The 17,190-nt window shown below is 45.4% G+C and overlaps 1 protein-coding gene across 9 annotated transcripts in view; it reads left to right on the forward strand.

Annotated features, from left to right (window-relative positions):
- The window catches only part of FRY (FRY microtubule binding protein), a 396,935-nt gene that overhangs the window by 370,751 nt on the left and 8,994 nt on the right, over positions 1 to 17,190 (forward strand). For all 9 annotated transcript variants that reach the window (XM_077158984.1, XM_077158986.1, XM_077158985.1 and 6 more), the window contains 7 exons: positions 1,838 to 2,038; positions 2,559 to 2,723; positions 5,476 to 5,639; positions 6,883 to 7,072; positions 9,602 to 9,751; positions 10,821 to 10,919; positions 13,695 to 13,778. In XM_077158984.1, the coding sequence (XP_077015099.1) occupies positions 1,838 to 2,038; positions 2,559 to 2,723; positions 5,476 to 5,639; positions 6,883 to 7,072; positions 9,602 to 9,751; positions 10,821 to 10,919; positions 13,695 to 13,778 (1,053 nt within the window). The remainder of the gene's footprint in view (positions 1 to 1,837; positions 2,039 to 2,558; positions 2,724 to 5,475; positions 5,640 to 6,882; positions 7,073 to 9,601; positions 9,752 to 10,820; positions 10,920 to 13,694; positions 13,779 to 17,190) is intronic.

The raw sequence follows: 17,190 nt of genomic DNA on the forward strand, positions 1-17,190 counted from the left end.
ACCCATCCATCGATTTGGCATAAGAGAATCAGATTAGTGCACTTATGTTTGCATGAAAATAACTTCTCTCGGTTATTTCGCACTCTTCTCTTTTCACTCTATATGGTCTCGCTTTTCTTTATCGCTCTCATTTCTTCACACATTGCATTTTCCTGTTCCTTCCAGCACTCTTGCCTCTTCATTTTTTCCACTGCAACCATTATTTTAAAATTGCAGCAGAACTCTTGGCCATTTCCCCCAGGGGGACAAAAAAAACCTGTGGTAATTTATCGCAGCAGATACAAAGAAAAGTTACAGGAGAGGCAGATACACGGTGTGGAGAGAGCTTCCGAGTCTGCTTCCACCTTACCGTCAACAGCCCTTAAAGCCCATAAATATTGGGCGTGGGATGAGTGAGGGTCACTTCTGTTTCATCAGCACAACGTGCTGAGGGCTCTTACCTGTCACTTTCTCCCGCGGTCAGCACCAGCGGACTCTGGGAAGGCAGAGCACTGCTGTGCGAGATCTGTCCAGGCAGCAGCCAACTTTGTCTCCTTAGGAGCCAGGAAAGACCCTTATACCAGAGGCAGATGAATAAACTTTGCACTCGCTAATCTTAGCTGTAATTTGCATCTTTCGTATTATATTATTTTGCTATTTCTTGAGCTTTCAGCAGAAAAAGTTGTTTTCTTTTCTCTGACTATGTAGATGTATCTGCAAAGTCAGTTAAGTGGCATCTACTGTAGTGCCTCTCACAGCCCCTCCGATGTGTCGGCAGAATCCAAATGAAGAATGTTTTCATTGTGAACCATCAGACAGTGTTCAAATTACAAACAAGTGAAAACCTTTTGTGAAAAGTTTTATTCGGATTGCCTATTGTTTAGGTTAAAATGAGCTTATCAGGGGGCTGGATAATATTTCTCTTCTTCTCTTTCTATCTTAACAAAGAGAAGAGTAAAACCCAAATGCATTTCTAGGAAAAAAATATTTATATCTACCAAATAAATGTCTTTACTGCCTGATGGTTTGCAGAAAAAGTCTGAGATGCAACTAAAGGCTTTCCTTAACACTTCTGTGGCCATTCAGCCCAGTTCTCAGTAAATGGGAATGCGCCGCTCAGCACCAGCCTTGGCTCCAAGCCAGTGGCTTCACGTCAAGAGGGCGATTGCTGTCCATTAAAGATGAGTGTGCAGCCAAAGCTGAGCCCTGCTGCTTCAGTCTTTGCATCCTGCATTATCAGGCATTGTCCAGCTGCTCTCTGATACTCTGTGACTCCGCATTTTATCTGTGAAAATCGCTGTGACAAAAACAGGCTGGAATGTTTCCCTAATGCTCCTCCACTTAATGAGGAAGGGTATGGGATGTGCCTCAGCACACGCTTCGGGGTGGGTGGGGGTGGAGGCTCATTTGGAATTGTTTTACTATTAGCCTCTTGATTTTCAAAACAACAGATTCTTTACAGAGTTTACTGAATTCAACCTTTGATATACATAGTATCGGGTGGGCCACAGTGGCTCAGCAGGCAGAGTTCTCACCTGCCATGCCAGAGACCCAGGATTTGATTCTCGGTGCCTGCCCATGCAAAAAAAAAAAAACATGATATTGTCCACCACACCAAAGAAAAATGTGTGCTCACTTCTACCTAGGATTCAGCTTGCAATCACATAAAAACAGCATGCTTTTCTTAGTTTTCACCCAAATGGTGGATGCCATGGGTTCACCATGGGAAGATGTCTGTCCCTCTGAGCTGCAAGTATGTTGGTGTGCTGGGGTGTGACTGCGGGGCCCTGGCACTGACCCTGGTGTGCTGGGTGTGACTGCGGGGTCCTGGCACCGACCCTGGCGGATGTGCTTCCAGGGCGAGAGTATGGACAACTTCAACTGGGGCGTGCGCAGGCGCTCCCTGGACAGCCTGGACAAGTGCGACCTGCAGCTGCTGGAGGAGCACCAGCTCTCGGGGAGCACCCCCAGCCTCCACAAGCTGCACCCTGAGGACTCCGATGAGTCATCCGAGGAGGAGGACCTCACGGCCAGCCAGCTTCTGGAGCATGCAGACCTCGTGAGTAGGAGTCCCCACCGCAGGAGTCCGAAACTGACTTTCTGTGAAAGCAGGCATGTGGCTTCCAGCTGCAGCTAAGGAAACTTTCCCCAGCTGCTTGACCAAGGTCTGAAGGGTCCCTCACGGATTTTCAGGGCCTCCTCTCCGTAGGCTGCAAATGTCAACAAGTATTGGAACATTTGCTATAAACCCTGAAAGCTATCACAGCTGTGAGGCCTAGAATTTCCAGATAAACTTTATTGGGCTGGAACCTTTTAATAAATTCCTCAGACAGACAATCTAAAGATTTAGGAAATCTGGCTGACGTTTTGATGTAGTTCTTTGACAATTTAGGTGGTCCTGTTTTCGAGGACTGCACCACAATACTGGACTGCCAGCTGCTGGGTGCAAGGTCCAGTAATGGTGAAATGGGCCAGCTCACAGCCAGCAAACAGTGGCTTGTGCTCTTAGGCAAAGAACAATGAGAGCTTTTGAAGCAGGGGCTGCACATTCAGCTCCACTTCCTTTGCTTTTCCTGCAGATCATGGCCTTCTCGCCCCCTGACCACGCCAGCCCTGCAGATGCGCTCTCGGCAGCGTGCAGCGACCTGAGCCGCGCTGTGCCCCAGCCCTGCAGTGTGAGAATGGACAGCTTCGACGCGTCTCTGCCCGACCTGAATAGTCTGCACGTTTCGGAGGGTTCTAAGGTGAAGCAATTTGGGCAATTCTGTTTATAGTTTCCTTTAAAAAAAAAAACGACTTCCAATTTTCTGCAACTTCTTAGGGGGTTAAAAGTGGGCCTGCCTCTCATCTCTTTCTGGGCGCTGGTCCTACGGGGCCGCGTTCGGGGTCATCTTACCCTGGCCTTGAGTGACCGTCTTTCCACAAGCTTGGTTGAAGGAGAATTGATTTCATTTTAATGGAACGTTTGGGGTCATTTTACCCTGGCCTTGGGTGACCGTCTTTCCACTAGCTTGGTTGAAGGAGAATTGATTTCTTTTTAATGGAACGTTTAAAAACATCTTTTTTAAAACGAAACAGGCTGCACTGTCCCCAGAGCATGGACCCTGCCAATCGGCGTGTCTCTGAGACCAGAGGCTGGGCACTCAGCCCTCTCGTGACCTGTGAGACGGTCTGCCGGGGGCAGTGCGGGTGTGTGCATGCACTTGCTGAGGACATTTTTTCCTGCGTAGGAACCAATTATACAATTTGTTCATTGATTCTGTTCTGCATTTTGGCGTGCTACTGGAATTTTCAGTGTCCGTCACAGTATTATACTTAGATTTGCACAAAACTGTCCTAGACAGATTCTTGGGGGAAAAGTGCCTAATGTTTTTTTTTAATTTAAAAAAGCTGGCTCAAAAATATCTTAATGGTGTATATTTAATTTAAATTTGATTTTATTAAAATTTCCTGTGTATAAAACACTCCAGAGTCCCACACTGTGCTCACGTAGATGCCTGTCATACAGAATTTTATTTTCTTACATTAGAGCTATCAAATTAACCTATAGTTGACAGGATAGGGTAAAGTTTCCTTTATCCAGAGTTTGGTTCTGCTTGTGTATGTTTGAAAGGGATGATAAAATAGAAAAAAAATTTATAAAAGTATTTTCTTTCTGATTCTTTGAAAAGGAAAAAAATATGAGACAGACTATTCTGTGTTCTCTTGCAGAACACTATAAAAGCTGATCCAACATCTGGGAAACTCTGTGTACTTTAAAGCAAGGACAGCCAAGTTGCAATGACCTAAAAATGTTGACACTTAAATGAGAATTATTTCTAATATTGTCCTATTGCTAAGGGATTATGATCAGAATTCCTAGAGTGAGCAAAAACCCCTTTTTAGTAAAAAAAAAAAAAAGAAAAAAAAAGGCCAGAAAGAGAACTTCTCTGGGGTTAAGATGCCAGAATCCTGGGATTAAGAAATTAAATGTTGGATGCACGGATGGTTCAGGGGTAGAATGCTCGCCTTCCATGCCGAAGACCCGGGTTTGATTCCCAGACCATGTACCCCCCCAAAAAAATTAAATTTCATAAAAAAGACATCACAAAATAAAAGTGGAACTTTTAGCATTTTATACTTCTCAGTTTTGGTATGGTCATTTTCATGATTTTTTCTCTTTTGAGTCCTAAAATATGTAGATCTCTCATAGAAAGCGTTACCAAAGAAGTAATTTTTATGGATTCATACAGAAATCATTGAATTCTATCCAGGAAAGGTTGAGTCTCATTTTTGAGATGCTCTCCCTGTTTTTTACATGCACTGGGTTTCTGTGGTACTTGATAGGTCTGTGATGTTAGGATTGGAACTAAAGGACATTTTTCATGCGCGCAGCCCTCCCCTACCTAACAGAGGAGGCAGCGTGCGCTAACCACCTGCCCCTCAGCAGTGGCCGCCCCAGCAGGCCTGCCGTAGTTTTAAAATGCCGCCAGAAGCAGAGGTGGGTAAGCCTCTGAAACTCAGCCTTTATAAGCAAGTCCTTCAGCGACGTGAGAAATCCCTCTCCCTGTCGGTTGCCCTGTGAATCCTAGATTCAAAATACTCCATGCTAACTGAGCAAAATGGGTGTGTCAGGAAGATGCTCTAATTCATGTACAAAGAGGCCATTTCTGTCTCACTCCGATTTTGTTTTTGTTTTAGGAAAATGACTTACTGACACATGCATGTACATTCTTCCTCGCCTCTGCTGTTCTGTGACCCAGTCGCCTTCCTTCCTCTCGTAAAGAACAATCCATTCTCTCGCTCATTTCCCCCTGGCCCAGGGTCAAGCCCACTTCTGTTTTCCATTTTGTTTGCTCCGTCTCCTTCCTGCCCCTCACTCATCCAGGTCTGCCTGCCCTGCAGCCTTTTCGTTTTGCTGCTCATCCCCATATTTCTTAGCAAGGTGCATGTCTCTTATTGACAAGGGGCAGTTTTGATATGGAACGAGGCAGGTTCAGCCATAACTGCAGGGCTCACACACGCATACACACACACACGCACGCACACACACACACACACTGCAGGTGCTCCCAGAATCTCCTACCCCAGACGCTGATGGCTGTAAATGCCCGTCTCTGTAAGGGAGAAGACTCCATGCCGGAGGCTCGTCGCCGGGTCAGGCGCCTGGATAGTGGACGGCGCCCTGAATCTGAGGTTGGGCCACTCGTCCAGCTCCGACTCGTGCCGCACCTGGTACTGGATGAATCCTCCTCTGTCCCTCATCTGTAAAATGGGGTAGTCGGACCAGGAGCTCTCCAGGTGCCTGCGAGCCCCTTTGGAAACTATTGAGGAAAAGATTTTTTTGAAAGATAAAGCATGAGCAGTACTTCAGAGACTCCCTGTGTCCGGTTATGGAAATGGACTGTGCTGTATACTAGAAGACAGTCTACCACGCTCAGGTTTCAGTGTCTTTGCTTTTCCCCAGGATAGAGGCTTGCCTGTCGGGGAATGACCTCTCTCTTTTTATTCCTCCAGGCTGAAGCTGGGCATGAGCACGACATCGCCGTGCACGAGGATGACCTTTCTGGCTCCATCAGTGAGCTCCCAGCCACATTTGAATGCAGCGACAGCTTCAGCCTGGACACGACTGAGGCAGAAGAGAAGGGTGAGCGGGCGCCGGACCAGTTTACCCTCGCCAGGTAGAGTCGGAGGTGGAAATGGGAAGTGCCATTACCTTGTGCCCCCTCTAACCCGCATTGAATGTCACGTTTGCACTGCTGGGACGTCCCAAAAGAAGGCGTCCAAATGGACACACAGCTTGGGGGCTCTCAGATGGGTCGGAATCACCCAGTGTCAGGGTAGGCCTTACCTGGAACCAGAAAAGGATGCTCAGGGAGAAACCCTGAAGGTCGTAGAGCAGTATAAAAGCCATAGGGGCAGGCAGGCCACAGTGGCTCAGCAGGCACGAACGCTTGCCTGCCATGCCCAAGGACCTAGGTTCGATTCCTGGTGCCTGCCCATAAAAAAAAAAAAAAAAAAAAAAAAAAAAAAAAAACACGGGGGCCAGGTTAGATTGGAGGATGTGTGAAAATTGGCAAGTCTTAGAAATGAGGGGTTCTTTCTGTTTTGAGTTAAAAAATCAGAGCAAGAGATTCTTTATAAGCTAAGGATGTGCTTCTTTTAAGTGGGTGACTTTCTGCCTGTGGCTGATATTTCTGAGACTAGTGAGACATAGAGATTATAAATAGAAGCATATCAAGAGGAATAGATTAAAAACACCACTGGCTGAACTAATGCAGCATCTAGAAGAAATCCCAAACAATAATGCTATCATTGACTCAAGGAGAAGAAAATCGAGCTCCTAAAACTCACTGTTCTGACCTGAGCCTAAGAGCTAAGTGAGAGCAGACAGCAGCCTTCTGTGGTAGTGTGTGGAGCTGCCCATCCGAGGAAAAGGAGGCTAAGGACATACCTAGAAGGATTTGACTTTTCCTTTTTTATTCTTTCTCTCTCCTTTCTTCCTTCTTTTCTGTCCCTCAAGCCCTGCATTTCTTTTTGTCATTCCCTTCTTTACTTTTTTCTTTTGGGGCATTCATCATATGCATTTGTTAATACTCTCCTCAAAGAGAAAAGGTTTAAAGATTCGTAATTTTTATCATAGTTTTTCCTCTTGAAAAGTGAAGAGGAAAGGAGGTGCTGAAGCCTAGGCAGTGACTTGCTCTGCCTGGGGACCGGCCCCCGGGAGATCGCAGGGCAGTCTCTGAAGACTGAACGGATGAGTGTGTGTAAGGGACGTCGGGTCGGGGGGACCCCAGGAAGTCTAGACGGGGGACCCCACGTTCCAGAGTCAGAAGAGCCCAGGAAAGGCGGGTGCCCAGACACGGGGCGCACGGGCAGAGCCGCTTCCTCCTGGTGCTGGGACCGCGTTTTCCTTTCTCCCAGCTGTGGGGACACTGACGGGGGCCTGTCCCCCACACCCTCGCCCTTCCTCTCGGCCATCCTGGCGGCCTTCCAGCCCGCGGCCTGCGACGACGCCGAGGAGGCCTGGCGCAGCCACATCAACCAGCTCATGTGCGACGCGGACGGCTCGTGCGCCGTGTACACCTTCCACGTTTTCTCCTCGCTGTTCAAGGTGCGCGCCCGCCCGGGAGGTGCAGCCCACCCCACCCCACCCCCACCCGCGTCGTCCTCCAGCCCCCAGCCCACGGCGTGGCAGGGTCGGGACTCGGAGGACAGAGGTGGACACTGGGCTCTTCTGCCAGGGACGTCATCACACCAGGCAGCCGGGCCTCGGGACCCTGGCGCGCGTCTCCCGGCCATGCTGACCCTGTCCGCCCACCCTTCCTCTGCGACCTCCCCTCTCTTCATCTCCTCTGCTTCTCCCTTCCTCTCCTGCCTTTCCCCCACTGAAGCCTTCAAGCCTTCCACACGCAGCTGGGAGCTCTGGCTTACTCCCCTGGTTGCCGCGGGCAGAGACTGGTAAAGGTCACTCTGCCGCTCCTGAGCAGACAGGGCAGGGCCACCGATGGAAAACAGTCGCCCTCCCTGCAGGGGTTGCAGCCGCACACCTGGCCAACAGGGGGCAGGCTGCAGCACCACACCTGGCAGACGGGCAGGCCGGGTGGCCGCACCTGGTGGGCAGAGGGCATGCTGGTTGGCCGCACCTGGCCGGCACCCCCAGCCAAGCCTCCTGGGCATCTTGCACCCACAACTCGGTGTGGCCACCCTTCACCTTCACTCGTGGCCCCGTAACACACGTGCAAGGACCACTGGGAGCTCAGCCTCTGATTGTGGTCCAAAGGCTACCTGGAGCCTGTCTGTTGGATACACGTTCCTGTCCGTTCCCCTTGCACCTTGCTCTGACCTTGAACTCTGCACATCCCATCAGATGACAGGCAGGGCTGGGAGGCGCGAGAGGAAAGAGATGCACGCTTCGCAGTTCAGGAGCCCCAAGGGCTTCAGATGTCCCTGGGCTGTTGACCCCGTGCTAGGCTGGAAGCAGGTAGTGGCTGTGGGAGTGGGCCATGCCAGGAGCACTCAGCAGGGAGCAGGTGAAGGTGAAGGTTTATCCACATGGAAACAAGGTTACAATATAGTTTAAGGGAAAACTGGTTTAAAAAAAAAAAAAACAGTATGTAGAGTTGTGTTCTTTTTTTTAAATGCATTAAAGATAGTGAAGATTATACATTGGAGTTTCATCATAATTCTCTCAGGGTAATGAGACTATGAGTATCTCTTATTTTGTTCTTGCTTTCTTTCAAGTTTCTATTTTCCTGTAGTTAAAATGCTTTTCTTGCAGCATTTTATATTTAACAACTCACAAAACAGAACTACCACTGATAATACAAAGAAAAAATGGAAAGAGGCTATTGAATTCGTATGCCCTAAATATTGCCTGCTCAGAAGTTCCCAAACAGATATAGCCATCTCAGTATGATGCATAGCAAACCCAGATCTCGCCAATCCTTAGGGGAGAAGAAAAATCCCTCCTCACTGGCAGATGTGCGGCCTGCTCCCAGCTCGGCCTCCCGGCTAGCTGTGCTGCTAGATCCAGCATTTCACCTGTCACCTTCCTTCCTGTGCTAACATTCTATCACTTCATGGCATTTTATTTAATTGCGCATAAAACTAACTAAACACCATAGAGATGTATGTGTTATTCATCGTACAAAGGTTATTACAGATAATAAATAAAAAACCAATAATATGCAGCATGGTTGGCTTTTTTCTATAGCAACTTATAAAGAACCAGAAGTGGTTTGAGAGGCATGTTAACTCCCCCATAGCAGAGTAGATTCATTTTCCGTGACTGAGGTTCTACAAAGCCAATGCCTAGGATTAGAATTATTTTCTATTAAATATTTTGTTCTTTTTGTTAAAGATAAGAAAGTTTAAAAACTTTCTCTATGTCAAAATTCTCATTGAGATGAAGTTTCTCAGTGATAAGGGGACTTGAGTCAGAATCTTCCTGAGTATAGTTTGCCTCTCAGAATGAGAGGAGCAGAAGCTTTTAGGAGGCTTATAGGCATATGGAAGGAATGCGGGTGTTGGCATCAGACGGGCCCTTACTCTCTCACTGATGTTGATGGCCTTACAAGGGTCATTTAACCCCTCTGACCCTCTGCTTCTTCATCGTGTCGTGAGGAGTAATGCATTGTGTGTGAAGCTGTAGGACAGAGCTTGGCACATTAGAGGCTCCTGTTCAGACGTGCTCGAGAAGGAAGATATGATTAGCTTCCCCAGGTGGCAGTTACTGTCATTTGATGGCACTGTCTCTGTGCTCCATCTTGCAAACAGAAAAGAGTTACACCCCAGCCTTTTTCATCTCAGCCTCAGTGATGCAATCTTGGTAACTTCGCACAGATCTGGCCAAGAGGCCAGGAAGACTCAAGCTGCCCACCAGCCCTGACCATCAGCAAAAAGAAATGCCACGTTCGTTAAAACGATGACATGAGCCTCCACATGTTGAGAAATGACATTTCAGGAACAAAGTTTTTGCACCCTGGGTGACTCTCGAGTCGGTTGAGGGCAAGCACTCTGCCCCTTCCCCCAGTCCCTGCCCCAAGGACCCAGGCTCACTGGATAGTTGAATCAGAAACTGTTCTTCTGATGTGTAAGTTAAGACTTGGCCTTTCCAGATGGTAATTATTTTCCCTTGCAGAATATTCAGAAAAGATTCTGCTTCCTAACCTGTGATGCAGCCAGCTACCTTGGAGATAACCTCCGGGGAATTGGGTCCAAGTTCGTCCGCTCTTCCCAGATGCTCACGTCTTGCTCAGAATGCCCCACGCTTTTTGTGGATGCCGAAACGGTGAGCATCCCCAGTCCAGCCCCACCAGCGGGCATTTTGCTGGCACCTTCCGTGTTTGTGAGCAGTGTTGTGTTCTGATGGGACTCCCACAGGTTGCTGAGTTTCCCAGTCGGCAGAATAGTTTCTGCGTATTGCCAGCCCAGACCAAGGCAAAGTCATTTCAGAGAAGCGGAAGGGAAAAAACCACCTGTGTGCCCGGACCATGTCCTTGGCATCTCTTCCTGATGACTTTGTCTTAGACTTTGAGAGCTGTGAAATTGCTGGAGACCCCAGTTGGGTCCCTAGAGGCAACATGTCACTGCTTCCCCATCCCCAAGTCCCAAATACAATTGCCATTTGTCCTCTGGATCTATCCAACTTGAACTATAGAAGACAAGTTTTAAAGGATGATTAAAATAGCCTCGAGCTGACTGTTGAATCGTGACTTCTGACTTTAACTAACTCTGAAGTCCAATTAGTTCTCTGTGGGCATGGATGTGTGGCACCTTTTTTCAGTCCCCTGTGCGTGTTACAGAACCACAATATTTGCTGGATAATTACCGAGGTTTAGAACCAAGGAGGATGTGCTTTGACTTGTGAAGTATCTGAAAAGAATCAGTCTTTCAAGAAATTCATCAATAGTTGGCTCTCTTCCCGCAAAGGCTACAACCTGAAAAATCATTCTCTTTTAAATTATTTGAATTGTAGACTAAATATGAAAACAGCTTGCAAGTCTTTTTGGAGGTCTACCTCCACACTACTTACAGTCTTATCATATGATAATAGCAAAGTTCATACGCAAATAGAGATCTCTTTACATAGGCTTTATGGATACTTGTTCAGGCTTATCTGTCTATACTAATATGGGAAATCAATACTTTCATAGCATGCTTAGATTAGAAACTATTTTCAATTATGATTGCAGCTGCTAGTGAAGCAAAATTAAAAATTTTGCAGCTTACTGAAATGGATGCCACTGCCACCCCTTTACGCTACTTCTTAATATATTTCTCTTTTTTGTCTGGGCAGCTGTGCTTTTCTGTTGGTATCTCTCTGGTTGTTTTAATAGAAATTATTTTCCTGTCTTTAGCTCCTTTCTTGTGGACTTCTGGACAAGCTCAAGTTCAGTGTTTTGGAATTGCAAGAATATTTGGATACTTACAACAACAGAAAAGAGGCCACTCTCTCAGTAAGCTTTTATGTTTCTGTGTGTCTGCATTCAGTTAAAACCAGTGAACCCAACCACTGTGAGCTCTTGGGAGGTGCTGGGGCCAACTTCAGGCCCTGTGGGGAAAAGACAGACTTCATCTTTTTCTCTGTTAGGGATTAAAATTCCAATTGAATGGTGGTAGAGCTGTCAGAGTATTGATTATTCAAGTGATAGCCTTGAAAAAGAAACCAAGATATTGGAAAAAGTGGGTGTTCTAGTTTGTAGCTGCCAGAATGCAACATACCAGAGACAGATTGGCTTTTAATAAAAGGGGATTTATTTCATTAGTTCTTCAGAGGAAAGGCAGCTAACTTTCAACTGAGGTTCTTTCTTACGTGGGAAGGCACAGGGTGATCTCTGCTGGCCTTCTCTCCAGGCCTCTGGGTTCCAGCAACTTTCCCCAGGTGATTTCTTTCTGCATCTCCAAAGGACTGGGCTGAGCTGAGAGTGCCGAGATGAGGTATGCTGAGCTGCTTGGGCTGTGCTATATTGAGTCTCTCATTTAAGCACTGGCCAATGAAATCAAACATCGTTCATTGCAGCAGGCACGCCTCCTAGCCGACTGCAGATGTCATCAGGAACAGATGAGGTTTACATACCATTGACTTATGTCCATAGCAGTAGAACTAGGCACCTTCACCTGGCCAAGTTGACACCTGAACCTAACTACCACAGTGGGCATCTGCTTGAGAGGTTGCTTTGTCAATGTTATAACTTTTACTGAGGAATTTGATGTTGTTGATTACTTCCTTCCAGTAGTAGCCACATCAAAAATAAACTGTGGTGGATCTCATCTCCTCCTCTTAACCTCACTTGGTAGCTGTTCCTCCTGTCCCCGTCAGTGGCTTGGAGGCTTCCTTTGGCCTCCACTCTGGCTCTTTGTTAGATAGTAAACTGGTAAAAGACAGAAATGCCCCAGAAGCCTCCATTCAAACCCCTTTCCCACACAGCACAGTTTGAGGCCCAGAGAGTTCACGTGGCCCAAGAAGGAGGGTATTTTGGGCACTTGCTGTGGTGTGCCAGGCCCTCTGAGCACTCATGAGCTTTCTGTTAGTTTGTTTTGGGTTTTTTTTGGGGGGGGCACAGGAGCTTTGGTTCACTGTTTAGTGCAATTTATTGAGATATATATTCACATACCATATAATCATCTAAAGTATCTAATCAGTGGTTCGCAGTATCATCATATAGCTGTGCATTCGTTGTCACAATCAAACTCTGAATGTTTTCATTACTCAAAAAAATTAATAAATAAAAGTAAAAATAAAGGAAGAAAAGAACACCCAAAACTTCCCATACCCCCCACCCACACCATTATCTATTTATTTTTTGCCTTTTTTTCTTTCTTACTCATCTCTTCATATACTGAATAAAGGGACTGTCAGTCACAAGGTTTTCACAATCACACGGTCACACCTTAAAAGCTCTTTAGTTATTCAGTCATCTTCAAGAATTAAGGTTACTGGATTACAGTTCAGCAATTTCAGATATTTCCCTCTAGCTACTCCAATACACCAGAAACTGAAAAGGGATATCTATATACTGCATAAGAATAACCTCCAGAGTGACCTGTCAATACTATTTGAGATCTCTCAGCCACTGAAACTTTATCTTGTCTCATCTCATTCCCCCCTTACCCCTTTTGCTCAAGAAGGCTTTCTCAGTCCCATGATGCTGGGCCCCAACTCATCCCAGGAGTCCTGTCCCACATTGTCAGGCAGATTTACACCCCTGGGAGTCATGTCCCACGTAGTGGGGAGGGCAGTGAGTTCACCTGCTGAGTTGTCTAAGAGAGAGAGAGGCCACATCTGAGCAACAAAATAGGTTCTCTAGGGAGGCTGCAGGCATGATTATAAGTAGGCTCAGCTTGTCCTTTATAGAAATAAGTTTCATAAGGGTGAGCCACAAGATCGAGGGCCTGGCCCATGACATTGGCAGGCCCCAGTGCTTACGAGGACACCAGGTCTTCCCCAGGTGGGGAAGTTCAATATTTCTACGTTTTTCCCTTCCCTCAAGGGGGCTTTTCAAATACTCTCTAACCTTCTGCCCAGATTACTCTGGAATGTATTGGGACATTACCCCAACCTGTACAAACCAATAGGACCGCACTCCCTGTTCAAGTGAACATGAGTTTTGAAGTCAGATGGACTTCGGTTCAGTCACAGGGTGAGGGACCTTGGGTATCACCATCTGTAAAAGAATGACAACAGCAATTAATGTGTGATGGCTTCTGTCCCAGAGGCTGAAGCCAACAGAATCCTTCAATACCTGCTCCATCACCATAATCGCTTTCCTTACAGAGAGGCCAGCCTTCCCAGAGAGCCGTCACAGCAGGGAAGTGGGTACCATGAGCAAGGAACCAAACGTGACAACAAAACATAAAAGTTTGAAATCTCACAGCTGGTCCTGTCTTCTAATCTCAGTCGTATGAGAGGTTTCTAACCTAGTGTGAATTTGTTTTAATGCATACATAGATCATCAATGGCCTGGAGAAACCTATTCCCAGGGTGATATATTACAGTGTTGAAATTGTTTTTTAAATGGCCATCATTGAGTTGGCATAAACAGATATTTACGTTTCAAACAGTTTAATCTTTAACCAAAAAAAATATATCCTTTTCCAAAAGTCAGTACAGGAGAATTTTATTTTACTGTTATTAGAGGCTTAATACATTTTCCCTGATGGAATTGATGATAAAAACATTCTCAGGACATCACCGAATTGACCTGTGTGTGTGTCTCTTTTTCCGACAACAGTGGCTTGCAAATTGTAAGGCTACATTTGCAGGAGGATCAGGAGATGGAGTAATTACCTGTCAGCCGGGGGACTCGGAAGAGAAGGTAATAAAAGCCTGTTAGAATGTGTCTCCCCTATGCTCTGACATGTGTGTTGATTATGACCCACCCAAGAAGCCTGGAACTCGAGAAAGGAAGAGCAGGGAGTCATCTCTTCAGACATTCTCATGAAACCAATAGAGTAAGACAGAATAAACAAACACTCAAGAGAAGCATGACTGTGTGGGTGATTTGGGGTGACTTTTTCTTTGTTTGGGAAAAGTAGAGTTATAAAAATGACCTTTTTATTTGCTGGACACTGTCTAACCATACTAATTACCTCCTAATAAATATATTCTTGATTCTGAATACAAAACCAAATTTCATTAATTCTTCACTGTCCCTCTCAGTTCCTTCAATGAAGAAGTCTGTTACTGTTTCAGCAAGCCGTCTAAAGCAGGTTTCTCATTTAAAGTTGCTTTGCATGCACACCTCAGGTTAGCTAGCTTGTAAAGGTACACCAGCATTGTAAAAGAAACTGGGCAGAAGAGTGTGAAGGGATTTTCACTGAAACACCCCAGAAGAAGTAACCAAGAAGAGTCAATACAGTAAAGAAATAAATGAACTAGTACGTGTTTCAGATGAATTGGCCACACCATAGCACTCCCGTCTGCCGATTCCTGGCGCAGCCTCTCTCCACCACCTTCTGCAGCCTGGTTAGGAATCAGCTGAATGAATGCTCAGCTATGCCTCGTTGTTTTTCTCTGCTAGCTTTCTGGGAGATTTAAGAAAGTTACAGAAGTTGAGCCACATGACAGAAATTTTGTCCAGAAGTCAGCTACCAGGTTATGACTTAGAAGCAGCACAAACCCAGTCTAGTTCACACTGTAGTTTGTATGGTGGTGTATAAAAATAATTTTCTATCTAAATATTTACCATCAATCATCAAATCCTGTTATATTCTCTATAATAAAAATTTAATCAGGAAAGTGCATTAATACAGTGCAGATTTTCAGGAAGAATTGGAACCAGATCTATTTGTTTGTTTGTTTACAGCTTTCTGTTTAATTCTGAGATAACAAAAATTCCACTTCAAGTGCCCTATTTCCCAAATATTCCAGTTTTAAAATGTGTGATTCTATTGTGCTTTTAGTTTATGTCTGTTGAGTTATTTTTCTTTGTTTAGTTGTTTCCATTTTGTTGGGGTTTTCTCCCTGGTTCTTCTCCATCTTCCCTGAAACAAGCTTTCACTTGTTTTTGTCTTTACTTCTTACTTCCGATTTACTTATTCTTTCTCATTTCCACTTCACCCACCTCTTTCTACCTTTCCTTTCTTCTGTTTTACATTACTTGTTCTTCCCCATCTTTTTTCTTGTGTTTTTACAAAATCCAAGGATTAAGAAAAGAGTTCATTTATTCATTCATTTACTTATGTATACGTGGCAGCTTTGTTAGCATTATAATAAAGGCTTGAGAACACAAAACTGGAAAGAAGCACTGTACATCTATAATCTCATTTGAGCCTTTATAACAATCCTTTGAAGTAGGGGCTTCTCCAGTTTTTGCAACTAAGAAACCTGAGAGGCTAGCTACAAAGGCTGTATTCTTTCCACAGGTCCATACTTTCTCTAATTTAGTTTTGGAAGCAAAGTATGCACATAGGAAAAAGTTAGAGAATAATTTCTAGCAAACATCTGTATGACTAACGTGATTTTAGAAATCTGTATGACACCCTCAGGATTAGTGAGTTATGACGGTAACTGTTAGGAAAGGATGCTAGAAAGGCGGATTCTGTCTGGTGCTGTTGATGGTTTGGCAAAACCAACCAGGCTTTGTCCCCATTAGCTTGGGGTTTCAGAACTTTCCTGAGCAGCTGATACTCACCGGTAACCAGAGAACTCAGGAAAGAACAGACATCCTGAGAAAGATGTTTGCAGTCCTACGCATGTGACAATTCTGGGGTCTGAGACGCATCCAGAAGGCAAACTGGATGTCTCCTAACGAAACAGGTTGACTCCCCTGCTAATTCAGACAGGGCTGCCAAATATTCTGAGTGCCCTTGCACAGAGACCAGTGGAATGGGGCTAGGAAGTGACCTTATAATTTGTAGATTCTATGTCTAGATATAAATTGAGAAGTATCTATTTCAGAGATGTATATCCTTTATGGAACGGTTGGTACATACCTTCCAAAATCTGGCAAATTAAGCTACTGATTAGTAGAGATATCACTCAGAGGTAATGCGAATGTGCAAACAGGGGGTCTTCCTGCCCGCCAAGCCCAGGCCAGCTTTCCCCGGTCATTGCCAAGAGCTGATTCCAGCCATCCTTAGAAGTGAAGGTTGCCCCAGAACTGTTTGTAAAAGAGACTATAACAAGCTTCCTTCTGGGTGTTGAATGTTTATTTTCAATTTCTCTTCTAGTCCCTCAAAATGAAGTTGTAGACATCAATATAACAAAGAAAGGTTACACAGCAGTGGCCTGTAAACTATAACCAGTTCATGGACATGTTTTATTGAGCTCACAAAGTAGTTGTTTATTAAGCTTGCAGAATGATTTTTTAATTGACCCTACATCTAAAACTTAAAAATTTTCCCCCATACACACATGCCTAAAACTGGATTTCTGGCCTCCCTAATGAAGACGCTCTAGCAATACCGGGCATGCCTTCCTAAGTGGCAGAAATCAGCAAGAGCTCAATATCGGCTGCTGCGTGTGAATGCTCACTTGAGCTCCTGCACTCCCGCAGCTGGTTTTCTTACGGCCGGGAAGCATGTCTCTGCACCTGAGATACCCAAATGAGAAATGAAAGCTACGAAAGAGGGCTGTGTGTTTCAAGACAAACGGGAGAGAGTTTTTCTTTGCGGATGTGAGAAAGTTTTCTATGTATAAAATATGCAAGCACCTGACTGCTGAGCTTGCTGGCAGAGGGGCATGTTGAAGGAGTTTCTTCAGGGCCTGTATGAGACAACAAAGCTGTGTTTCCAGGAAAAGTGACTTTAATGCTTGGGAAGGAATGGTTTCTTAAAAACACAGAGATGATTAGTAAATATTTAGGCTTCTTGGTGATTATGACATCAGTTCTCCTAGAATAAGACACAGCAGAGAGTAAACAGGACATAAAGCGAGGAGCACTGTGTGCTTGTGTCTTCTGAAGTCAGCTTCGCTCATTTGCAGACACTGTTTTACCTGGGTTTTCTCAGCCTACATACATCAGGAGGAGAGAAAATGTTTTGAGAGCTTAGAACCAGCACTTCTAATTAAGGAATTGACGTGCTGTTGACCTCTCCATCTCTCATGGAATTCGATCTAGAGCGACTTCGATTAGCTGGTTTACGTTCATGTAACTGTAGATTGGGGAGCAAAGTCTCGGGCAGCTCAGCTCTGATTTCTCTAGGCAGCAGCTTCCGTCTGGGGCCTAAAACTGGTTAACACAGTTCATCTCCCCAGGTCTGCAGAGCTGGCCTCTGGGAAGCTAG

The sequence above is a fragment of the Tamandua tetradactyla genome, chromosome 4, assembly GCF_023851605.1.
Source record: "Tamandua tetradactyla isolate mTamTet1 chromosome 4, mTamTet1.pri, whole genome shotgun sequence".
Classification (NCBI taxonomy): Eukaryota; Metazoa; Chordata; class Mammalia; order Pilosa; family Myrmecophagidae; genus Tamandua; species Tamandua tetradactyla.